This window comes from Pezoporus wallicus, unplaced genomic scaffold, assembly GCF_028554395.1.
Source record: "Pezoporus wallicus isolate ANWC-B61680 ecotype Strahan unplaced genomic scaffold, APGP_CSIRO_Pwel_v1 contig_5785, whole genome shotgun sequence".
Lineage (NCBI taxonomy): Eukaryota > Metazoa > Chordata > Aves > Psittaciformes > Psittacidae > Pezoporus > Pezoporus wallicus.
Window position 1 is genome coordinate 1,662,714 of NW_026641150.1, and position 25,996 is coordinate 1,688,709.

Genomic DNA, 25,996 nt, shown 5'->3' on the forward strand with positions numbered 1-25,996 from the left:
CACCTTTGCTACTTCCTTAGGCTCCCTCTATAGTCAATGGAGACAAAGTTGTATCCAGAAGGTGATAATTCCACCTGTTTCAGGGCAGGCTGAACTGCTATCAGGAAGGACCTGCATTACCCCAAGAGAAGATGAAATCAAGCCCTTCAGGAGTGCAAAACAAGTGCTGTACTTACCGGTAGAATAAGGTCCTTTGTTTTGAAAGGAATGCCTCCTACTGTCAAATTCAGCTGATACAGCCCTTTTTCTAGAGTAAACAGATCCCCTGAGACAGCTATTTTCATAACTGCATCCCTGTTGACCTTTATAACCAAACTTCTTTCGAGTTCTTCAACAGAGATCTGAAAAAGTAAAATTGCAAATAGAATAATTCAGTATAAAAAAGATGTTAATATCTGCAGCCTCAACTAAAGGACAGACAGCACCAGTGAAATCCCCAAGATGGAGAAACATTTTCTGTCCCCAAGCCTCTTTGTCTACCTTTAAAGTTACATCCCGCATTGATATGTAAATCTTTACTCTAGAAAGCAAAGGGTTGCTGTAATGGTGAAGACAGCCCAACTACTTCAAAACAGCCGCACAAAAATATGAGAGGATTAACTACATGACATTTGGAGGCTGCTTTACACAAAATGTAAATGCAATAAGGAATTATTAATGAGAATCTTCCTATTGCAAATGCATGTGAAAGGAAAAGCTGGAAAGACAGATATCTTTTATTGGATCAGTGGAAGAGAATGCAGAAGCCTTCCAGCCACAGTCTTTGAATATTAACCTCTGAAAAAAGAATGACAGAAGATGTCATTTTTGAGAGAGTAATAAGAATGTGTAATAGGCAATAATTTTTCTCTCAAAAGGTCACTGTAAGTTTTAGCTCCCCATCTCTAACAGCTACTTCCAGGAAGATCCCATCACCACTGAAATTTAAAAAAAGAGAAAATCATCATTTTAATTATGACCAGGCTGCACAGAGAAGCACTATAAAGCAGTCAGCTCGGCAATGGGTGAGGAGATGAAGCACAAAGCTGACATACAGCAAGCTGCTAAACAGCAACATGGATTCTGCTGCCTTGGGACCTGGGTCCTGCTACTGACAGGGTATTCTGTGGCTCTAGCAGAAGACAGCCCTTTTCTTCCTGTAGAGAAGAAGAAAGGAGTGCACCTCTGCTATAACATAATCTTCACCACAGCACTCCTTCCCACCTACTCACTCTTCACCTGTACAGCTCTGTTCCCTAGGACACCCAGATGCTGCCTCCATCAGTGAGCCACTGTATGGAACCAAGTACCTACTTGAGTGGCTGTTTAGATTTGTTCTTTCCTCTCTCTGCTAGTAGGCCATGTCATGAGCATATCGTTCGCTTTGCATTTTGAGAGCAGCTGTCCCCAAACTGTTTTTATCAATCAGCCATGCTGAGCTCTCACTCTGTGGCTGTAACAAAGGATGGCAGGGTCGAGCAGGTTTATACCTGGATACTCTGTCTGGACTGCAGTCTTCAGTAATGAAGATTAAGTGAATTTGGTAGTTGAAAAGATTATTCAAACTGTCAAACATTTTCTTCTCCTGTGGATTCTAGTACCATCTGGTTTACACTGCTAAAACACCGTTTACACCTGGCATGTTGCTCTCTGCTGTATCCTACAGGACATGAATTTATTTGTCTGAAACTTGCTTGTTTAAGCAGCAACTACACCTCACATGGAGTTACACAGGTCAGTCTCAAACAGGCTTTTTTTGGGCATTGGCAGGCTGTTCTCTCAGTGGGTGAGAACAGAAGACCACAGGTCCTGGCAGCCACAGCCCAGCTACACTGGCTATCTCACTTGGATGTCTCTCGTCAGTGGCACTGTCACCACTGCCCTAATCACTGGGGTATGGAGTGCCACAAGGAGCTGGCACAGCCCATCTCCCTGCTCATTGCACGGATCTTGGGCAGTGGTGGAGCAAACAGGAATGGGGAAAAGCTGGCTCTAGCAATGCCCATACTGTGCTTGTCTGTGAAGAAATCCTGCAACTTTCAGGCCCCCCAAATTCACTAAAATTTTATTAGATTGTATAGAAAGTAGCAACATGGTAATTTTAACAAATTAGGCCAAGCTCTTAGCTGCTTCTGATCATCAATATAAACAAACCCAAACCAGTGGAAACTTCCATAGGAGAAGGGGTTAATCCCTATGGAAACTCTAAACTCATTCTGGTTTAGGAAACTGCATTCTGTCTGCTTCACACTGCCCTCTGGCAATTTCAGCTTGGGTTCCTTATATCCAATTATATTTAATTGCTGGTGCACCACCATGACATACAAACCAAATGGGGAAGCAGTTCGGTAGTTAACAGGTTGCTCTAATTCCTTCCTTTTGTTGTAAGGAGAAGCCTGCCACAGTGTGCTTGGGGAAATCCACACAAGTTCTTGTAGCTAAGGGTTCCCATATGGTTAGCCATAAGGGCAGATAGCTCTTTGTCTTTTGGATTCATGCCCTGGATAAGTCAGCACACCATCCTGTCTTCTCCTTGCTGAAAGGCAAGTGGGAAGCACTGAAAAGGGATGGGACTAGCAGCAGCCACAGGGTTAATCCCAAATATGAATCTGCTGCTGATTGCTTAACCTTCAATTCTGACATTTAGCAGTGCAGGTAAGTTACTATTTTTGCTAACCATACTGTCCTCAGAGCAGTACTAAACTAACCATTGAAAATAAGACAAAACGGTGACTTTTTTGGAAATGTAAAACAAACAGAAGGCCAATGCTGCATTCTCTGCAATCATGAGTTCATATGTACCACTTCACCCAGCTGGATTACACATGAATAACTACATTGCAAGTTTTTCCCAAGGCTTGCTTGTTTCTGTTTTCAATGCTGGGAATGATCATTTTAAAATAGATTAGGAAGGATCAACATCAGAGAGAATGCCAAGGTAGAAATATTGGCCTGAAGTTTTGCAAATGCCTTCATCTTTCTGTAAAAGTACGCAACTTTTACTCAAAAGACCAAAAAACGTACACTGCTGGTGTTTTTTCTCATGTTTTACTTTTAGATAGCTATTGTTTTTTTCATCTGCTGAAAGTTAAATAGTAAAATTACTATTTTCTCACAACTGTTACAAAGTTGTCCCGAGTATCCAAACTCCATTGTTCCAGGTCTAATCAAAACTAAGTATTTAATCCTGTGCATACTGAAGTCCAGACTAAAATTCACAAACTGCATTTGAGTCTGGACTGTGACCTCTAAAGGTTCTTGGGGTTGTGCTTCATGAAAGGTGAGGCTGAAAAGTACGCACAAGTCTATACTGAAAATGAAATGTGTGGCTACATGTTTTATAAACAGAGACAGGTAAAAAAGAGCAACCCCTCCCCACAGGATTTCCCAAATTAAAAGCCATACTGGACAGAGGAAAAAGGAAAAATGAGGGAGGGGGCAAAATGGAGACTAGTGGATCGCTCAGCTGTATAGATTAAATGGCATTTAGAGACAGGGGTGACCCTGGATTTTAAGCAGAAGGAAACAAAGTACCTGCAGGACAGAGTCAAGGGATAAGAAACTAGAACAGAGAAAGGAGAAATCACCCCAGCAAGAAAGAAAGCACCCCAGCAATGCAAGCAGCAACCCAAGTCTCTGAGGTGAGTCAACCATGAAGTCAAGAGATGAAAGATTCCTTCTGCCTGCTGCATTCCTCTGTGGGTAAATCCTTCTGCCTTTGGCCAGCATCAGACACAGCATTAACAGCATTAACTCAGAGTGCACTGCTGCAAGAACTCAGCCAGGCAATTTCTTCATTAGGATAGTACCTACGGATAAAAGCCCTGATACTGATGGCTGAGAGAAGACCAATAATTCTTGCCTACTTTTATCATGCTGCCTTCTCTCCCTGCAGAAAGCAAGCACAGCCCTTGTTTACCCCATTACTCCTATGTGTTCGAACATTTTTTGTGTTTCTTGATTAAAAAAAATACATTTCAGCTGTCTCCTCAAAACTAACATTGGAAAGTTTGTAATTACATGATAATGAGGTCTGGCACTTAGCAAGTATGTTATGCTCCCATGTTAAATGGTTTACCTTGGTAACGACTGTTTTTTGTGACTCCCAAGTCACCCCAGTGTCATCAGTGCTGCTTCTCACAATTTTCATCTCCATCCTCTCTGTGCAGGCAATCAGAATTGCCATATTTCAAATCAGCAGAACAAATCTTACAACAAATTCAGTAAGAAGTGGCTTGAGGCTATTCCTGCCTGTAAAGATCCAGCATGTCATACATTTTATCTACAGCTTTGCTGAATCTTTATAGCTCTCCATTTGAAATCTAAATTTGTTTCACTGACAGCAAAGGAACTGAATTAAACATCACCTCATTTGCTGAAAACATTACCAAATGTCAGTAGTTGACAGTGAATTCACTCAACGACTTCTTTACTTATTCATTAGAAACAAAATTTTCCCACCTTGCTCTTTTCCTTAATGCATAATTCTGATTTTTTTTATTTTTTTTACACAGAAAATTCTTCAGTTACCAGTATCTGTATTTGTCTCTCATGTGAGTTTACTCAGAATTTCCCACCCATTCCCCAAGATGCACATCAATTTAAAAGTCAAAAGATCTAATTTAATTAAGTAAAACGAAAGGAAAGGAAAAGGCAGAACTGAAGAGGCATATATAAATTGCAAGTATCTACTGTAGTTCATACTACAGGATGCTTTTCATGATCCTGTCACAAATGGTAGTACCCATGATGCTTCCAGAATCACCAGGAAATGTTCTGTGAGAGTGTCAAAGAGCATGAATCCTTACAAGCTCCAAGATGCACAGCATCTTGAGATTGCTCGAATTGTGTTATTAGTAAATAGAGAGGTTCTAATAGACCTCAAATTTCCCTAACAAGGGAAATAGTCTATTTTGTGTATAAACAAGCCAAAAGACTTTAAAAAAGGATAGGGTAGGTTAAGAGACTTGCCAAGTCTGAGCCCTGTGACTAAACAAACAAACAGATGAATAAACAAAAGCAATCATACAAACACCCTTTGAAACTTCCTTAAAATAACAGCTGGAGTTCCTTCCCTCTTACTCTCTTTCAACCCTCACACGGAAGGCATCTTCTCAAACTCATGTGAAGTCAGCTGAGCACTGCTGTGTCTCAAAGTCACTGTGTCTACTACAGTTGTGCAAATTAGTGATGCAATCTAGCTTATAATGCATATAATGTGTAATTCAATTTATTAAGAAAAATATCCCACTCTCACTTTCGAACGTATAATGTACTGGCATGCATTGAATGGATAGGCATGTTGGAAAAGCATCTCCTCAAGAATACACAAGGTCTAGCTGCACTTCACAGAGCCCCTCAAGAACAAGCCAAGAAAGGATAAGATGTCAGCAGTGGTCTGGACTCACCGTTTGCCACATGCCATGGTTGATAACTGGTCCACTGCTGGTCACGCGGCCTATCCCATTGTATTTCAGCTGCAGTTCTAGCCGTCCTTTGCGCAAAGCCAACACTACCCATGTGCTGTCTTGATGGCCTCCAGCAAAGAAAAGGATACCTTCAGGATCAAAGGTTCTAAAGTCGAACTCAGCCACAAGTCTGACCGCACAGGTGCCAAGAAATAAATTAGTTACGCAGAGTTCAAAAACCACAAAATACTTTCCATACAGATAGCATCAACTCTAGCAGTTACAAAGCTCTGTTAAAACACACTAGCTTTTAATGCACTCCTGAAAGACTTAAGTTGTGAAGTCAGGTTTTAAAATAGCATCAACAATAAAGAATACATTACTATACTTCGTCAATTACCCTAGGAGCTCTGTGGTCAAGGCTGCCTTTCTCAATTACTAGTTTGGGCAATGTTTTGCCTTACAGGACTCCATAATCCAAACAAATAACGATGATGACAGGACTAATTGTTACTGTAACAACTTAACTCCATTGCACGCATTAAGCCAGATGGTGCATTTGACTGTCATTCTAAATTGTCCTCACCTCGTCAGTTGTTTCCTTTTGAAGCGCAGCCTGATGACAGGAGCACCGCTGAACATCCTCCCCAGGTACATAGATTTAGCACTTTTTCCAGCAGCAAATGGCACACATGGTATTATGTTCTATAATCAAAACATATTTTTGAGTTTTCTCCTCACACAGCAGAAATAGAATCACAGAGTATGCCTCCTCTTTTTTTCTCATTCAGTTGCTATTCACATAGTAGGTTAGGGCATCTTAATGTTTATATTCTCAATGTACAGTTGTTTTGGCACTGAGAACATTTCCTCTTTCCTTCCCTCCTCCCCCCTATCTGCCTTGGAGGAATGTTTTCCTGCTGCAAAATGAAATCATACTCATAAGGTACAGCACAAAGTTTCTACTGCAGCATCATGCCCGCCACAAAACATATGCTAAGAACTTGCTGTTGGTTGTTTACTGCAGAGGCAGCTTGTGCCACTGAAGCCCATCCACCCCAAATGCTTGGAGAAGAAAAACATTAAGAGCCAAGTGTTGGTCCATAACTTACACCATCCCCCCTGAGACCTTCACACTGTCCTACTGGGTCTAAATCAGAAAAGCTTGTGCAGCCATAGCAAAACAGAGGGTGACACAGCTATCACTGGCATGCTCTTTCTGGAACGGGGACAGGAGGAGCCTGAGAAGAGAGACTTTCAGAAGGAAATTTCTTTTCAGGAGAACTACTGTCACCAGCTCACATGACTTTGCCAATATGATACTCTCCTGCTGGTCACTCAGCTTAGATGGCTTTGGTCCAGAGCTTCATCAGTTATTCTTAACTGCAATGTAAAATAAAGGGCTGTTCTGCAGTTACAGCAATGAAGACCAACATACCTCACAGGTATTCATGTCCTGGGAAAGTTTCACTCCCCCTCTGCCATCGCAATGACAGGTATAACTTCCTGGCAAGTTGACACAGGTCTGTTCACAGAGCTTCTCTTCACATTCATTTATATCTACACAAAACCAGCAAGTAAGAGAGGAGAAAACACCGAGTTTGTCTAAACATGAATCATCTGAGTGAAAAAAAAAACATTATCAGTGCTGTTTTGTCGCACCTGTCATTTGAGCATGGCCAAGTGCTCTGTAGCCAGTACTTACCCTGTGCTGTATCTTTATAGGAGGGAAGGGTTAGAATTAGCATCTGCACAAATTTGTTTTCACAGACAGATTCCAGCTGCCCAAATATACACAGCAAGCCAGTGGGAAGGCTGGAAGCAGAGCAACTCCTTGTCTGCTGGTGCAGAGCCCTGGCCTCTTAACTTCTAGACAAAACCTCCTCCCTTCATGCCCTTCATGCCCCTTCTGGTATGCCTGCGCTGACTGGTTCCTGGTCCTTCAACTCAGGTTCAACTTAAGGACTGCTTGCTTCATTGCTACTCAGCAGCTGGATCCTCAACAAAGTAAAAGCTGAATTTCTCATTCATTATTTTCTCTTTTTTTTTTTTCCTTTTTTTTTTTTTTTTTTTTTTTGTGTTTGGTTTGTTTTTATCCTCTCACAAACAAATGTAGGAAAACAAATCCTGATGGCCCACAGGGATCTCTTCAGGCAGAGATAAACACTTACAGGCCGGTAGGGCTGGGTGGCTTGTAATTCAAGTCATTATATTAACTTAGACAAAAGGCAGGGAACAGTGCTAGTTTTGGAACACTTTCAAAACTTACTCGGTTGAGAAAGCTTGCAGGCAGTGTAGCCAGCAGAACTGTGCATGGTTCCAATGCATATTAAAGTCCTAGTTCAGTGTAATATCACAAGACGGGTTTTGAAAGAACAACAGCTACTGCTCTGTACCTTTTCTTGTCCTACAAAGAGAGACAGCAACATGCACAGAAGCTTCTGAGCTTCTACCAGATCTTGTATTTGTCATATATTCAAGAAACCTCAGTACTCTGGCTCATACAGCTGGATTCAAGTCATCAAAAATGACTGTAAACTCAATGAACTCAAGGATATACGTTTTCAAGAAGGGGAAAATGAATGACCCGGGGAATTACAGACCAGTCAGTCTCACCTCTGTGCCTGGCAAAATCTTGGAGCAGATTCTCCTGGATGGCATGCTAAGGCACATGAAAATCAACAAGGTGCTTGGTGACAGCCAGCATGGCTTCACTAAGGGGAAATCCTGCCTGACCAATTTGGTGGCCTTCTATGATGGGGCTACAGAACTGATGGACAGGGGTAGAGCAGTTGAGGTCATCTACCTGGACTTGTGTAAAGCGTTCGACACAGTCCCACACGACATCCTTGTCTCTAAATTGGAGAGACATCAAATTGATGGATGGACCACTCGGTGGATAAAGAACTGGCTGGATGGCCACACACAAAGAGTTGTGGTCAATGGCTCAATGTCCAGCTGGAGACCAGTAACGAGTGGCGTCCCTCAGGGATCGGTGTTGGGACCGGTCTTGTTCAACATCTTTGTCACTGACACGGACAGTGGGATTGAGTGCGCCCTCAGCAAGTTTGCCGATGACACCAAGCTGTGTGGTTCGGTTGATACCCTGGAGGGAAGGAATGTCATCCAGAGGGACCTTGACACACTTGAGAGGTGGGCTGATGCCAACCTCATGAGGTTTAACCATGCCAAGTGCAAGGTCCTACACCTGGGTCGGAGCAATCCCAGGCACAGCTACAGGTTGGGCAGAAAAGAGATTCAGAGCAGCCCTGCCGAGAAGGACTTCGGGGTGTTGGTTGATGAGAAAATGAACATGAGCTGGCTTCAGTGCGCTTGCAGCCCAGAAAGCCAACTGTATCCTGGGCTGCATCAAAAGGAGCGTGACCAGCAGGTCGAAGGAGGTGATCCTGCCCCCCTACTCTGCTCTTGTGAGACCTCACTTGGAGTATTGTGTGCAGTTCTGGTGTCCTCAACATAAAAAGGACATGGAACTATTGGAACAAGTCCAGAGAAGGGCCACGAGGATGATCAGGGGACTGGAGCACCTCCCGTATGAAGACAGGCTGAGAAAGTTGGGGCTGTTCAGCCTGGAGAAGAGAAGGCTGCGTGGAGACCTCATAGCAGCCTTCCAGTATCTGAAAAGGGCCTATAGGGATGCTGGGGAGGACTCTTCATTAGGGACTGTATTGACAGGACAAGGGGTAATGGGTTAAAACTTAAACAGGGAAAGTTTAGATTGGATATAAGAAGGAAATTCTTTCCTGTTAGGGTGGTGAGGCACTGGAATGGGTTGCCCAGGGAGGTTGTGAATGCTCCATCCCTGGCAGTGTTCAAGACCAGGTTGGACGAGGCCTTGGGTGATATGATTTAGCGTAAGGTGTCCCTGCCCACGGCAGGGGGGTTGGAACTAGATGATCTAAAGGTCCTTTCCAACCCTAACTATTCTATGATTCCATGATGACTACAAACTGCAAACTTACAGCTACAGAAAGGGAACAGAAGACCAGTGTGTAAGCAAGATTTTTGTTATGAAAAGCTTTTACTGAAGTCTGAAATGAAATTTCTGGGGTCTTACAGCTTTGAATCATGCAATAAATGCTAACATGGTGTTATTTTATGACCTTACCTTGACAAGTCTTTTTCACATCATCATACTTGTAGCCTTCATCACAAAGACATTCGTATGAACTTATTAAATTTTTACAATGAGCTTCTCCACAGATGTCTGCTGATGCTGTGCATTCATCTATGTCTGCAAAACAAGCAATTAAACAACATGTCTTCAGAAGAGTGTAATCACTTCGTGTTCCCACACTGGAGTGGGCTCAGGGTCAAGAGAGCCCTTTGTTATTTTGGTAACTAAAAAAGACAGTATCTTTAAGACTACCTTTACGGGTACCTAGCTATAGGAAGTGACTTGAGGCTTTCAAAAGTAGTTGGTCTTTCTTTCACAGTATCACAGTATCACAGTATGCTAGAGATTGGAAGGGACCTCGAAAGATCATCTAGTCCAATCCCCCTGCCGGAGCAGGAACACCTAGATAATGTTACACAGGAATGTGTCCAGGTGGGTTTTGAATGTCTCCAGGGAAGGAGACTCCACAACCTCCCTGGGCAGCCTGTTCCAGTGTTCCGTCACCCTCACTGAGAAGAAGTTTCTTCTCAAGTTTAAGTGGAACCTCTTGTGTTCCAGTTTGTACCCATTACCCCTTGTCCTATCATTGTTTGCCACTGAGTAGAGCCTGGCTCCATCCTCATGACACTCCCCCTTTATATATTTATAGACACTTATAAGGTCCCCCCTCAGTCTCCTCTTCTCCAAACTATAGCTTATATAACTTATAACTTTCTTGAAGCCATTAACCACTACTTGAAAAATCAATGCAAAGCAAGCCAGGAGAATAGCTGTAAAACAGAACAACTCCCACAAAACCAAAAAGCCCCACTCCATTCAGGGGCAGAAAACAGAGATTGAAAAAGCTGCAAACAGAAAAAAAAGCAGGAACCGAGGAACAGCAAGTATGCATTTTACCTAAACACAGAAGGAACATGCAGCCTGTGGAACATCAGAGATTTCTCTTCTCCTTCCTCAGACAGGCAAACAGTAATTTTTCATGTATTCACAAAACTAAGGTCTAAACCTTCTGATCTGTAGTGGCAAAGGGGAATTGAAGCAGCCCAATTTGTCAGAGAACAAGTCATGATCTTAAGGTCCCTTCCAACCCTAACTGTTCTATGATTCTATGTCTGAGAGATGTTGTGGGCTTTCACCATGAAGGCAGGCAGTAGGATGGAACTGGAGGACGATAAAAACAAATAAGTGTTTTTCTAACATTTTAACTAATACCCAGCAAAATCCTGGTGTTGACAAAACATATGCAGTGTACTGAGAGTTTAATATTTACTTTTGCTTTCCAGGACATGTTAAAACTACAATTACATGTTCCATGCATGAGTGAACTGGCCGATGGTAGTCTAGTATGCTATGTAACGTAGTCTAAAAATCAACAGACAAAACTTAACTTTTTGGTATGTGCACATAATGACAGGAATAAATCTGAAAGAAAACTGAAATGCAATGATAAATCTCAGCTATCATTAACCACAGCTGACAGTAACCTCACAAACAGAGGGTCACATGTTGAAGCTGCAGAATGCTTATACACTATGTTCACAGTGCTCTAGTAGACAGCACTAGGGTATTATACAAATATATATACATATAAAACCAAATGTAATTATGAGCCCACTCTCTGTCCACCTGCCCATGCCAACTGGCACCAGAGGACAATTCAAAAGTGGGGCTGGCTCTTCTAAGTAGCTGCTGCCATTAGAAAGGAATATCATGTAATCTACAGAGTTGTCACTTTTCACAGTGGAAGTGACAGAAATAAAATAAATAAAATTTATTTATGTAAAGTGACAGAAATAAAATCCTGATTTGTGTGTTTTTGCTGGTAGCATTAATGATGTTGTTCAGATCAGGTATGTAAACTGTGTACAAGTGTGTCATCACATCCATCTATAGAAGGTACATACACAGACTTGCCTGTTTCTTCATGAGATGCACATACCTTTAACAGCCATCTGTGATCATTAACGAGTCTGCCTCAGCATGCTGTTTCTTAACACTTTTAAAATCTCAGTTGCTCAAGTTTTGGTTATGTAAATTCATTCTGCAGTTTCAATCAAATACTTCAGATCCTCACTTTCTGTTCTCAGCTGCTAGGTAAAACAGCTGCCAACCTTCACTAGGGCCTTTCTACAGCTATTAATATTCAGTTGCAGTGAATTTATCCATCTGCACTATCTGAATTCATTAGCTGCTGCATATATCCAAATTTAGAAAGTAAAATAAGAAACATACAAAAGAAAAACAAATGGTTTGTATACTACAACAGCATGAGACTGGAAAGAATCATAACAACGCATTTGGCTAGCCCCTCTCTCAATGTCAGGATGAGTACCGATTGGCTAAACCAACTTAGCACAATCCAAGCCACAAATCCGCTGTGAATCACGCCTGTGTTATGATATTGGAAAGTAGCATGGTGTGAGCATGGTGTGACTGCTGACAAGCCCAGGCATGTAGCATTGGCTGGAGCACCCAGCTAAGAGGAGCTACCAGCAAGTCTCTGGTAGCTGGGGTAGGGACTAGAACAGGGCTGCTCAGTGCTACCCAGCTCTCAGAAATGAGAGTCACAAGTCACTAAGCATCAAACGAGAGTCACAAGTCACTAAGCATCCACTGAAGCAAACTGAGAGGCCCATCAAAGCTTACCTTCACAGGTTTTGCTGTCTTTAAGAGTGTAACCACTGAGGCATGAACAACGGTAGCTGCCAAGCTTGTTGAGGCAGAGCTGGTTACAGCCACCATTCTGTGTTCTGCATTCATCAATATCTACATCAAAAAAAAGTGTCACAGTCAGCTTTTCACCTCTGTAAATCATCTGCAGGGTGAGAATGGGATAGGTGTTGGGGAAGAGAAAGACCAAACAAGAAACACTGTTACACCTGCAACATGATGGTTACAAAAAGCACAGAGATTTCATTCAAACACTTCAAGAAAGTTAGCTTCAAGTTCATTTAACAAAAAAAAAGACCGAAGGAACTGTAGTTGAGTATCTCCTTCACAGCTCAAAGAATGCAGAAGAGTATCATCAGTCACTGTTTAGAAAAGCAAACTAATTATAACTAATGTATTTTATATCATAACTAACTTTTAAAATTATACTCTGACCAATAAGTTCAGGATGAAAGCTTTAAATAAAACAAGAACACTAAATCCTTACTACTACAGAACTCATGAGAAGACGAAAAACTTCAAGTTCACAGCTACTGAGCACTGTCACCTAAACCATGCTCCAGAGAAATTCACAGCAAAAGCCTGTTGGATCCAGAAGAGCCTGTATTACACCACTGATCTGCCTTACCTGCTCATTATATCCTGCTTGTATATGGACTCAGGAGATAGCTGATGGGTAGAACAACACATTTCATGCCATTTTATAAGAAAAAAAAAGGGGATATGCTTCAGACTAATCAGCTGCTGAGCTCTCAAAGCTGACTGTATACTGATCAGCCAACTGTCTCAAATGCTTAAATATACTGCTTGTGAGGGATCCTATCATCTCCCCACAATATTTACATCAGAAGGAAAGGCTTTGACTCTCCTGCTGTTTTTGTTGCCACAATTCTGGACTGGCTGAATGTGATTTCTGGCAATAACTTCATATTGGAAGGCAGAAAAGCAGTGGCCCTAACAGGAAACCCTGCAGGCAGAGAATTAAAAAGGAACCAGAAAACAAAGGGAGGGAAGATAACTTCAGTATTTCATAAGAGAATAGAGAAAATCCCTCTGGGGGCCGGGAACTTCTTGCACAAATAGTTTCTGCCTGAACATTCTCTTAGGAGGAGGTCCAAATACACACTGGAATTAAGTGGATGTGGAATAAGGTCCTATTAGCAAGGAGGCTTTAGCAGATTACTTTCACTGGTTTGTGTATCATCAGACTCAGACCCCAACTTGACTGCTGAAAGTCACTATTCCCATTGCAGGCATGCCAGAAAGGAAGATGGGCCAGCTTCTCCGTCTCTGCAGTCTGTGATCTGTCACATCAGGATTCACAGCAGCAGCTGTTGTAGTTTTGCTTGAAAAGCCACTACAACTCTACTTCTGCTGTCTCTTTCAGAGGGGTGACACAGAAAGTTGAAGCATAACTTCTTAGGGTACCTTGCCAAGACCAAGCTGAGTTCTATTAATGTCTAAAAATGTTGATGTGAAAGAGTTACCTGATTCACAGACAATAAAAACATGAGCAGCATGCAATCCAGGTTCAGTTCTGTGACTTTCAAATTGCGCAGTATCAGTGACCATTTGAGAAAATCACAAAACCCAATACATGTTTGTTACAAGTATAAAAGATAATGAAACCCAATTACCTTTTTCACATGTTTTTCCCTGCCAGCCATGCTTGCATTCACAATAGAAGTCCCCCTTGAGATCTTCGCATTTGACAGTCCCCTCTTTGTGACAAGGATCAGGAGAACACTGGTTTGGCAAATCTGATTTATATAAGGAATAAAAAGCACAAGTAAACAAAATGAGAACAATACATTGAAGTTACTAACAACTGGGTGTTTTACTCTCATTAAAAGTCAGGAAGCTTAAACAGTAATGGGGAATTACTACCAGAAATACTCACACCTGGCAAAACGAGAAGCTAATTCTTAGTGCTCACATGCTGAACAAGCTGTGCCAGGAATTTTGTAGAGCACATACAGTGGAATTCATTTCATTGCAAAAGGGAATGAGCTACCACCCTGTATCTGAGGGGCACACCCTGAAAGAAGCAACTCAAAGTAGCTTGTTTTTAAGAAAGTTAATTTCACACTCCCTACTTTGGAGAAAATACAAAGCAGGTAGCAACTAAAGTAATAAGTGCTCAAGATAGGATGAGTTTGCTTTTAAATTACTCCCAGTAGTTCAACTGAGGATCTTACCAGGGCTGATAGATTTATGGCTAGCAAAGGTTTATACCTGAAATTTTTGTCAGAGCTGTCCAATTCAGGCTTTTTTATTGCGTAGAATGAGAATAAAAAAAGGAAAGACCAATGTGTTAACAGCATAAGAATGGCAAACCACTAATCCAGTTTACAGACACCACACTGGATTTTCTCCATAGAAAAGCAGCAAGAGGACGGTCGCCATACTTTGGGGAGGACTGGAGGAACAAATATCAAATTATCAAGTAACTGTTCAACAAACGAACATCACTTTTCCAAATTTACCTACCCACCTAGCTATAAAACACCCAGGGACAGTGCTTGGCAGAGATAGCTAAAGGAAGCGTAAGGGAATACCCTTGTCCCAACAAAAAGGAGGCCAGGCCACACAAAAGAAAACACAGCTACATGGGCTGTCTGAACATACACCTGCCAGAATACCTCCCAATACATCACTGCCCAGACAATACACTGCTGGAGGTGGAGAAGTCGGGGAAGGACAGGGAAGGTTAAGGCAGAGTAAGCTCTAATCAGCATCTTTCTTTTCCTAGACAGACCAAAATTTGTATACTGTAAACAGAATGGTTTAGGTATAGTAAGCCAAGTTTGGAAGCAGCACAATCTAAGCCTCCCAGACATGGCAGTGTTTTCAAAGTCACTTGATAAGGAAAACAAGTCAATAGGGTTATGCATGACTTATCTGGCATATCCTCAAGATTCTGATTCTTTCTCTCAAACTGGATTCTGATGTGCCTTGCAGAGCCAGATGGAAGTAATGATGCCCAGGTGAATACCACTCTATCACAGCCCATGGTGAAGGGCAGGAACAACCTCAGACATTTCTATCACAACAACACTGTGCCAGTAGTTTGCTCCTCTTATCATGAGAGCTTGGGAACATGAGGCACAAGCTTATACTCTCCCGGTGGCTTCATAGTTGTGTAATTTTGCCAGCTTCACAGAAGTTGCTCCTGATTTAAATCACCACAAGAGAAAATGAAGCTTTTGTTTCCATTAATTTATGAGACAGATTTTAAAAGTAATGAAGAGCATGACCTTTTAATGTGTTTTGAGCTATTTCTCATAGCACATATATATAGCTCGTAAGTGTGGACAGAATAGAACTACCAGTTCCATTTTTGAAGTCTATGGAAAGAAGGCTTTACCTAAGTACACAGCTTGCTGCTTCCAGTTCATTACTCTGTGCTGCCAATTTACTTTTTGATATTCACAAAATAGTGCAAATTAAAACTTCATCAGGAAAATGATAGGTTGTGAAGGTTATGGCACTCACTATTAAAAAGCAGACACTCATGACCTAACAAAAATCCCATTGTGCTTTTTAAGGTCACATGCAGCCTCATTTAAAAAAAAAATCTGTGGAATTTTCCAGACAAATCCTTAATTCCTGGCTGACAACCTTGCAGATCTGCAGACAAAAGTAGAGGTACCTGTGCGTAAGGTAAGCATCTATCTGCAAAGCAGTTGTCATAAATTCTCATTGCAGTAAGTAGAGATCTAGTCAGTACAACAAACAAAGTCCATAGAATGATTCAGCTCTTCCCAGAGTAGACACAGTTTGGTCAACGGAATCCCCCTAGGTTAACTCTCCACTGATTGTGATGGGAATACTGCTCATGTAGGTACCCATGCTGGAAACACCTGCATCTACCTCTCTGAATCCAGAGCTGAATCCTACTCGTAGCCCTGATCTAAAGATCTTATGAAACTGAGAATCCTCAAATACTCTGCTAAGCTATCTAATTACTGTCACAGTTAAAATTTCTATCCTATTTCTAGTATAAACTAGTCTAGTTGATCATCCTCCAGCCCTTAGATTGTGCAATGTCTTTGCAATGCCAGATTAAAAGAGCCTTCCACTACCCTATTTTGAGAGCAGAAAAGCTGTTAAGAGACAAAATTTAAATGTGTCTTGTGGGCACAGCTTCACATAGCTACAGACCCTTTTGGCAGCATCTGTGAAGAATTAAGAGGCACATTGGAACTGGCCAAGCACAAAGCCTGTCATTCTTCCAAGTGTGTCTCGGGCTCCTTCTCCATTACTTCTCCCATGAATTGACAATGGCTAGCCAAAACTCAGCCATTTTAATACTTTAATGAGAGAAAACATTATAATTTTATTTCCAAACTAGTGCATCTGCAAAGGGCAAAAATCCCTAAAACCAATTATTTAGTTTTCATTTTTTCATCACTATCATTTAGACTTACATTTCTAAAACATTGATTAGCTGTTTGGAGCAAGCGTTCCCAGCTGATAATGTCATTTTCAGCAGAAACTCCTGCCTCTTCACTGTGCCACACACATGAACAAAAGGAAGCATTTAGTCTTACATTCCACTTTGAACTACCTGGCATACCACAGCTGACATGACTACCATAGATTTTAGAATTCTCAAAGGACTCGAACATCTGTAAGTGTTCTGCACTATATGAGGGCAAGTCTTCACATACCACTTACAAACCTTGGAATTCACTCTTCAAAAACTGCTGTAATGAAGTTTATAAACATGAGAGGTTGACTAAATCCGGATGCTCCTTTGGCAGCACTGGTACAAAGACATAACTAATCAAGATTGTTCACAATGAAGACTGAACCACAGGGGTAAAAATGAAAATAAATGAACACGTGATTTATTCCCCATGTGAACCGATCTGCTCCCAGAACATTTTTAGAACTTTTATGCAGCTTTATACCTTTAGCACTGCTAAGCTTCAAGAGGGAACTGGGAAGGTATTAGAAGTGTTCATTACATTCTGATCTCTAGTGTTAGCGGCGAACAAATATACCCCTTTCCCCTCTACAAAGATAACAGTTTGACTTCCAAATTGATTTGAACTTGTAAAGGTTGCGGTATTTAAAGCACAGTCACGTGATGCCTGAAACCAATATCCTTGTAAAGAAGCCTGACACAAGCCTGTGTTTGATTTAAATTTTTTTTTTTAAGGTTCCTTAACAGGGGTAAGCTATTAAGGTTCCTATAACAGGGGTACTATTTAAGAGGAAAGACAATGAAAGGCCAAGCATAGGGTATAACATTATGGTAAATCCTATTTTTCATCCCTCTTGCTTTTCAGTTTATTCAGACCTTGGGAAACAGGTGGGAAAGAAATGTTGTGCATCATAAAATACCGAAGCACTGAAACACAGCTGTGAGGTGGTGACAGGTTATAAAAAGGAAAAGATCTTTTTTTGCTGCTCAAATAGGAAAAGTGATGCGGAGTCTCATGTCTACAGAATAGGAAGATCACTACTAAAATACTATCAAAAATGGAGATGGCTGAGCTGGTCCCACTCCTTCAGGTAGAATGAACGAATATTTAACTACAAGATGCAAAACAAAAGTGCTTACTATGAACGCATGTAAGGAAATCAGGACTCCTTGTATACGGCGACCCATATTTCTGAATACAAGCTGAAGAACAGAAAATGAAATTATTATTATTATAATGATGACATGGCAGCTGTTCAAAGTGTGTCAAATGATACCTGACCTGCTGATTCATTGAGCAAGGATTTGGAGGATGGAGGAAAAATCGATGCAATTTTATTATCTCCCAGATGCCTTAAAATTCTCAAGTTCACTAAAATATTTTAGCTCGGGTGTACAGTAGAGTTATAAGCCATCTGAAAAGGATGATCACTTAACCAGATGCTACTATGATTCTAAAAGCATGTTAGTAGCTCATCAAATTTGACCAACTAAATCTCTTAAAAAATCTAAAAAGCACATGGACTTTTCTCAAACTGTCAGCATTTGTGATTGTGAGTACTACATATTAAAGGCAAATAAAAACCAGTATGGTGCCATGACTATGATACAGTCAGTAGAGTAAGCCAACGGTTTAATAAGTAAAGGCATGTTTTTATTTTTAAGATAAGGAGATTAGTTAATAGCTGACTTAAAAAGGGAAGATAGAAGAGCTAAAATTATCTACTAAGACATAAATGCAACATCAACATTTTAACATGCAGAAAACACATAAGGATCTCTGTATGCAAATCTATACATAAGTAAAACACACCTCAAAATCACATAAGGAGCTTACAGTCTATCTTAAAAGTTATCAAAGCATGTTTATTGCAATCAGATTCCCATCACTTTCCTTAGCAGAGACTTCAGCTGTGACAAGCTCCAGTGTTAGGCACCAGATACCAGCACTGCCATAAAAGTGCAAGTGAAAGCTGCAACTCACCCAAGTATTTCGGGTAAAAATATTCCTGTAGGAGAAAAAACAAAACAAAAATAAAGATTTGTTTAATAATATTTGCTTTTCTCATCACACTTATTTAAGAGCTGCTGTTAGTTTGGTGGTCTTCACGTGGTAGTCGTTTAACAAGGTCCAAACACCAACAATTTCTTTTTATTCAGAGCCAGAAGTAGCACAGTATCACACATGCATTTTGTCTTTTGAAAAGGAAAGGAACACTAGCTCCAGTCTCCACGTATTTTTTTGACGACAGCTGACCTGGTAAGTGGCAGAGCATGAAGCCACTTGCCCACTATCCAAGAGGTAACGATGCTGATGATGGCATAAGGTAGGGGAAGGAAGAGGAATCTAGAGATAAAACCACAGAGGGAAAGTATGTTTAGTCACTCAGCGCCTCCTTGGATGCACTCTGCTGATGCAGAACACAGGCAGCATGCTAACACTACAACCACTAAAATAAACGGTACTATTTGCTCCTACAACAAGCATCCTACAACTCTAGCAGGACCCATTGCCGTACTGCCCACTCCATCACATCATGGAGACAGACGGTCTGCTCACATCAGGGAATAATGTAAATTTGCAAGTGAAGGGAAATGATATTCATTAATCTCAAACTAGACTGAAAAAGGCATTCCCACTCCTCTTACGGTACATGGCCATGTGTTGCTCTTCCTTACCTTGTGTCAACAAAGCGTAGCTGTACAAGGAGAGCAACAGTTTGCTGCTAGGATATGGATTTAACTTTGCACGTTAGAAAAATATTCAGCTTGGTGAGGCCTTGCCAGTGGCACGATTGCTTGCACCAACACAGAACAACAGCAGGAAAACACAGCCGTGCTGTATGGAAGGGTGGGAGACTGGCCTGAGCTGATCGTTAAACTGCATTCTTAAAAAAAATACAAAAATTCATGGCCAGGAAACAGCATTTCTTTCCAACTTCACTTCATACCAGATCTTGTAATGCATAAACACTAGTTCAAGTGCTGTTAAAATTGTCATTGGGGCATGCAGTGAGGGAAAACTTATGGATTCTATCAGTGTTTATGCCTTTTTTCCTTAAAATGAACCATTTCTCAGCTAATTGTGAAAGCATAATTCCTTTCCTACAACATGAGAAAATTTCCTATGCCGCTATCTGCAGTGAGACTGGGACAGTAAATACCCTGTATTCGACAAAATTAATTTGGTCTATACCATGTGCAAGATAAGAAACTATTTTATCTTCTCCTCTTATTACAGGTGTTTGGATAAGCTCATGCATATATACAGGCATGTACACACAACAGAAACAGGCACACACCGTGTTTCAATTTGACCCAGATTGTCTAATGCAATCAATTGCATTGCTGTCATTCACCAGAAAAAGCAATTGCTTCTGGCAAATATGCTCCAGTTATTGAAATGCACCATGTAAATATTCAGCCTAAATCATGAAAGCATCAAGAAAGAAGTAGTTTACACTTACTCTGATTTTCAGTTCTGACATGAGGACAGGCTTGGCAACTTCTGGGGTTAAGCTCTGTAGTATGTATCTCTTGGGTTAACAAACTGAGTGAGGAGCTCAGACCTCATTATGAGCCCCTCTTCCTCTTTTATTTTTTAGGTTTATTTTCAGAAAAGACAAGTAAAAAAAAAAATACAGTCAAAATAAATGTAAATCTAAGCAGTCCAAGTACTTAGATGGGTGCCCAGCTGTGCTACAGCCACAAACTGAACTTCAGCCAGTACTCAGGGAGAAAAAGCAGCATGTGATGAAATACTCCAAACATGTTTCTTACTGTTTCCTCTTTATTCAATACACAACACAAAAATGCTCAGACGTGTTTAACCACCAGCAGGATAATCCAGGCACTGGCAAGAACAACTTTTTCGGCACTGACAAGAAATAGAAGTTTTCATATTCATGGCCACCAGCCTAATTGGTTGAAGTCAGTGATGGCTTCATTTTTCACTTGACCTCTGATGAATGAGTTGAGTGCTAGAAAAGTTGCACAGAGTTTACTTTTGAATGAAATATTATGGTAACTAGTTATTTTCATTGCACAAATAACCTTCCAAATGCAAACTGACTGTATATTGATTCAAAGACAGTTGATCAGCAGAAAAGTGAAATTCCAAAACACTGTACCACCACAAGCTTCATTTCACAAGATACATAACAGAGGCAAGTGATTTAAGCAGGAGGCTATTAATAGAAATTTAACCCAAATCTACTTGCTGATCAGAAGCACTTCTCCAGGTCTACAGTTCCTGCTGATATTACCACTCTAAAGTAATGTAACATCATCACAGGTTCTAACATCACTTATTCTTGCTTGATTAACTTTTCAGTTTTCTCCATAATTAGTTTTCCTTACAAGAGGTGTCTAGAAATACAATGACAATGTATTTCCATTCAGGCAAAAGATGGAACAAAAAAAATCACCACAGAATTATACTGACTGTTAAATTTTCAGCTTGGACTCTAGCAAAAAAGTCAACATTTAAATGTTGTCAGCCCTTCCTCTTTGGATTTGCTTTCCTAATTAGTGCTTAAAATAAAAGCAGAAGCAATGGGCTTTTTAAATAAAAAGCTATAAACAAATACATGTTGGACATAAACATCCTCTGTATAAGCTGCTGTATAGACATTGACCTCACCAAGCTTTCTATCCAATCTGCCCAGTAGCAATGTCCCAGTGCATGCAAGAGGAAGACAATACCCTGCACTTCAATGAAGTGGAAAGTACGGCAGGAGGCCAGTCCCCCCAGGCAGGTGATGACTTGCTTATTTCAGCTCACTTTGAGGACCCTTCCCTTGCTGTCCAGGTGACAGACCCGTGCTTTACCAGGAAAGATTTAAGCCCTACTGCCTGTGCCCCTTTCACATGAACACATCTACATGCTAGAAGCAAGGCTTTCAATGCATTAAACACAATTAGTGGTTTCCACAACTGTAGCACAAAATCTAAGAGTCCATGCTATTATTCCAGGGTAGAGTGATACCAAACACTTCTTCATGAGGTTAAGAAGTTCCTCTCCAACCTACATCCAGAATTTGTTTCTACCTTTATAACAGTCATGCAACACTTAGTAGGAATGTCTAAAATGAAAAGAGAGCAGAAATTTAAAAATATCCTCTTAAAAATCCAACCCAAACACCCCCAAAACTCCAGGATGTTCATTTTTACTTGTTTTTTCTTCCAAATATTAATGGTTGCAGTGAAATAGTGAAGAACAGTTTGTATGGAGCTACCCCCACAATACCCTGCACTGAAACAGCTGAGGAGAACAGTAAAGTGAAGGTAACAATTCCAAAGAGAGCTGTGAAGTTGAAGGGACAGAAGTACCTGCATCAGTTTCCCTGCCAAAAGAAACCTACAGAGTGACAGGGGTCACCATCTGTTTTCAGCTCCACGGCCAAACTCTCTCTTAGAGGTAAAATCCAGAAGTTTGTGAAGTTATACTGAATATGCATTAGTCCTGCTTCATTTTTAAAGAAGGTGGAAGAACACCAAATCAGAACAGCCGTTAACATGACTCACTGTATAAAAATAGCCCTTCTGAAAACATAACAATGACCCTGTCTACACCAGGAAAATGTGCTCACTGTGACTTAAAGTAATTGACAACATTGGAAAACTCAGCCAAAAGGGCCTGCCAACTGTTTCTGTCTGTTTTGCCTGAGGACTAGGTCAGGTAAGCCTGATCAGCACTGAATCTAATCAAGGTCATGTTTGAGCTGTAGTGTCAGCACATAAAAGATGTAGTTTACAGAAGGACAGTTCATGTTCCTTGGCAATGGGCTCTTAGTGGCCCTACTTGAGGAGGCGTGTTGAACCAGATGGCCTCCAGAGGTGCCTGCCAGCCTCAACCACCCTGTGATTCTGTGACTGCAGCACTGCTAACACTGGAGCATCTCCCAGACTTGTGTTAGCACTGGTAATTTTTAAAAAGCACTTTCTTAGTTACCTAGTTACCTCTTAGAGAGCAGCAACAACTCCCACATCATGCCCTTTTCTTATTTCCACATAATGACTCTCCCTTTTCCTCTTTCCTTCAGGACTGAATGTTTGTCTTGGGCATGGCCAGACCTCCTTGTTTAGAAATGTACTTCATATTTCCACACTGTGGTCCTGCGCTATCCTTGCAAAGAAACAGCCGCTACCCACCATAATTTGCTATAACATAGTGTTTGACAGCTGTTTAACTGTTATCACCTGAGAATGCAAATCTCAGTAATGCTTAAGAGCTCTCTGCATTTTCTGAAACTCAGCCCTAGGCTTTTGATGCATGGCAAACTTGATGCTGGCTAACGAGGCCTTCCTCCCATACAATGCAATTAAGCAGTCCCGCAATTCAGATGATACGTAGGTAGAACCTACAGTTCTAGAAGTTATGCTCAAATCAATGCCATGCTACTTGAACAAACTTTCCTTCTCATTGTGAGGACAACTACACTCAGCCAGGTTAGACTGCTTCCTATTTTGTTTTGGCCCCATCTGCCCTCTCCATGCAATGCGCTGAGAGAACTTCTCTCCACAATTTGGCAAGTGAGGCTTTAAAGAAGCAAGCAGGTCAGGGTACACTACAAAAGCACCCTCAGAGTCTCATCTCTTACTACCGAAGTTGTAGATGCTTAGGGTAGTTTTAGATTTAGTGGCCGTTTGTAAAGTATCCACGCTGTCCAGCTATTCTGGCACACAAAGACTGTGACTGCCCCTTCCACATCTCTCCAGACAAGAAGCATTCAAGACCACCCTCTCCAGCATCACCCATTTCATAGAGAGTAGGCATTTCTGCAGAATCCTGAAAGCTCGATAAAAAAGCATCTATTGTCACAGTTTCCCTTGCCCTGTTCTGAGGAGCAGGACTATTTCCCACCAGCTTACTGAGGTGCCACTTCAGCAGATGTTGCTCTGCAATAACAAAAAACCCCACCAATGATCACAATGCACAATTACAGGAAAAAAAGTAATAAAAGGAAAAAATAAAAAAAAAGTTTCTGCATGTCCCAGCTGACAAAACCACAGATACTTTACATTTGTAAAGACGTAGGAGGGGCAGAGAGATGATTTCTATATGTGGCCTGAGGTTTGATTGTAAAGTAATGATGTGAAATGGATGTAACTGGTTCCAAGGTCCAACTGGTTCCAAATATTCCAACCAAAATAATTTATAGAGTCATTCCAATGAGTTGGTTGCATGTGCTTTTAAGTTATTCTTCATGCAATCCAATCCCAAATGCCTTGAGGTTTCCTCCACTGCTTCAGAATTATAGAATCATAGAATAGTTAGGGTTGGAAAGGCTACTTTCCCTCCAGCTGTATTAATGTGCAATTTGAAAAGAAGATCTCAGTTTAATAACAGATCTTCACTCAGTGTTGCTTGTTTGAATCCTTATTTGTAGCAATAGTTACAATATTTTTGTGTGGTTAAACTAAGACTCACTTAGAAACTTCAGTCAAATTAGGCAAAACAGCATAAGTAAAAGGCCCTTCAACATCCTATATGGTGTCATTACTCTGCACTCATTTATGCCGTATTTAAAACAGAACAGATTATATATCCTATCCAACATGATTTAAATGTTCGTGATCTCTCTTAGAGGCTCTGTAACATTTTATACATGGAAGTGAAGAAATACTGCATTTTTCCCCTTTCAGCAACCTAATTTTATTTTCTTAAATGTTTCTTAAGATTTTGCTTAGCTGCAGAGGTTGCAACTCACACTACCAGCCCTCGTCCACTTTAAGTAATTGCTGCATTTGGCCTCAGAGGGGACAGGCAAGCGAGGTATAGGGAAGTGACACCTGAGACAATACTAGATCCTTGCAACAGAATCTGATCTCATACTTCCCTATTCATTATTTTAATAACTAAGTAACTTTTGCTCATCTGTTCTGGTCCTAAATGTTTTCTGGAAGTGAACCAGGACTCCCTGTTCCAGGAATCAGCTAAATGTGGTGGTTCTCCACATGAACAAGATTTTGTACAGTGCAAGCATGACCCATTCTCCTTTTACTTCTTCACTTATGCACCCTTTTGTTCTGGTAGGTGTGCAGAGTGAAGACAACAGCAGCACTTGTCCCCCTCCCTGAGTATCCTCCTTACTTTCCAACTTTGCTTTTCCTCTAGGTGTCACTCAAAAGAACAGGAAGAAAACCCGAAACAATAAATAAGGATACTTCCCCACAGTCATGTGCACGTGTGGAAAGCCTCTAGGACAGCAGGTCGCAACAAAACAGTGATGAAGACAGAGATACAGAAGGAGACTTGATGAAAAACTTTGATCAGATTCTCCAAGGCTTGGTTGTTCATTGGCTTGAGAATTTCTCTCTCCAGACTACTCTTCTTTAGATCGGTTACTCACAGTGGTCCATGCAGTTGCACAAATTGCTGTGCAATAAGGATGAACAGAACAGGCAAGGGAGTTGCTTACTCTGACTACATCAGCTGAGCTCTCAGACGTGAAATCAAAGCCTGAAAAATAATGTGAGGGGAGGAGAAGTAAACCCTCTCCTCAGTCTCTTACCTGATTCTTAGGCAGCTGCATTCCTAAAAAAAAAACTGCCTTACCTTAACTTTATCTGTTTTTCCATTACCATTTCTTGATCCAAAACTGTATAATCCCCCCGCTTCCATTTACCGTTCTTTGCATCTTTTTCCATTCTATCTTAAACAGCTCCTCAGTGTAATTTTAGCCACTTTTGTCTTCTCTTGTTCCTTCCGTCCTGATGCACAAGGGGATTAGCACATAGCACTTTCATGATGTGGTGTCTCAGTGTTTCCAGGTTTATTCTGAACTTCTGGGCTTAACCCACATGAGTGGAAACAGATGAAGATCAAGTAGGCGTGAGTCCAGCAAAGCTAATGAAGCTGTGTCTGCTTTTACAAACAGCAAGCTTTGTTCACCATTCTCAATAACTTTTGATACAGCAGCATTTAGCTAATAAATGCTTTCTAAAGCAGGCAGGAATACGTTTGTCACCCTCCTGCTACTGAACTCCATCACCACAAATGCTGTGTCTGTACTGCCAAGTAGATACATGCATCCTGCTCCACAGTCCCAACCTGTTTGCCTTCCAGATCAGTTAAACCCACTGGATTTTGGTACAATATTCTCCCGTCCTGTGTTTCCTTTATAAGAAACTACAGGGAGAAGAAAGAAAGGGAATGGAGAACATCTGGTTGACACGCAGATTTCTTCACAAGATCCTCCTTCTCGCCTGCAATACATTCCTGGGCAAAAGTCTAACCTCCCTATATTTTCTTTTTCAAAATCTATTAAGTAGGTACCAATGTGCCTGGGAATCCATTCTTCCATATACTGACTCCCAGCAGGCTAAAGCACTAGCGCAGAGTTTTCCAGTAACTTCTTCCCTCTCTCA

At 41.1% G+C, this 25,996-nt stretch overlaps 1 protein-coding gene across 3 annotated transcripts in view; it reads right to left on the reverse strand.

The window, feature by feature from the left end:
• GAS6 (growth arrest specific 6) overlaps positions 1–25,996 on the reverse strand; it is a 40,393-nt gene that overhangs the window by 8,099 nt on the left and 6,298 nt on the right. For 2 of the 3 annotated variants that reach the window (XM_057422290.1, XM_057422288.1), the window contains exons 3-11: positions 18,609–18,633; positions 17,765–17,827; positions 13,830–13,952; positions 12,169–12,288; positions 9,514–9,639; positions 6,826–6,947; positions 5,974–6,092; positions 5,388–5,577; positions 177–341 (exon numbers count right to left, since the gene is read on the reverse strand). In XM_057422290.1, the coding sequence (XP_057278273.1) occupies positions 177–341; positions 5,388–5,577; positions 5,974–6,092; positions 6,826–6,947; positions 9,514–9,639; positions 12,169–12,288; positions 13,830–13,952; positions 17,765–17,827; positions 18,609–18,633 (1,053 nt within the window). Of the gene's footprint in view, positions 1–176; positions 342–5,387; positions 5,578–5,973; positions 6,093–6,825; positions 6,948–9,513; positions 9,640–12,168; positions 12,289–13,829; positions 13,953–16,356; positions 16,768–17,764; positions 17,828–18,608; positions 18,634–25,996 lie in introns of those variants that run through there. The other variant, XM_057422291.1, reaches the window with a different exon arrangement.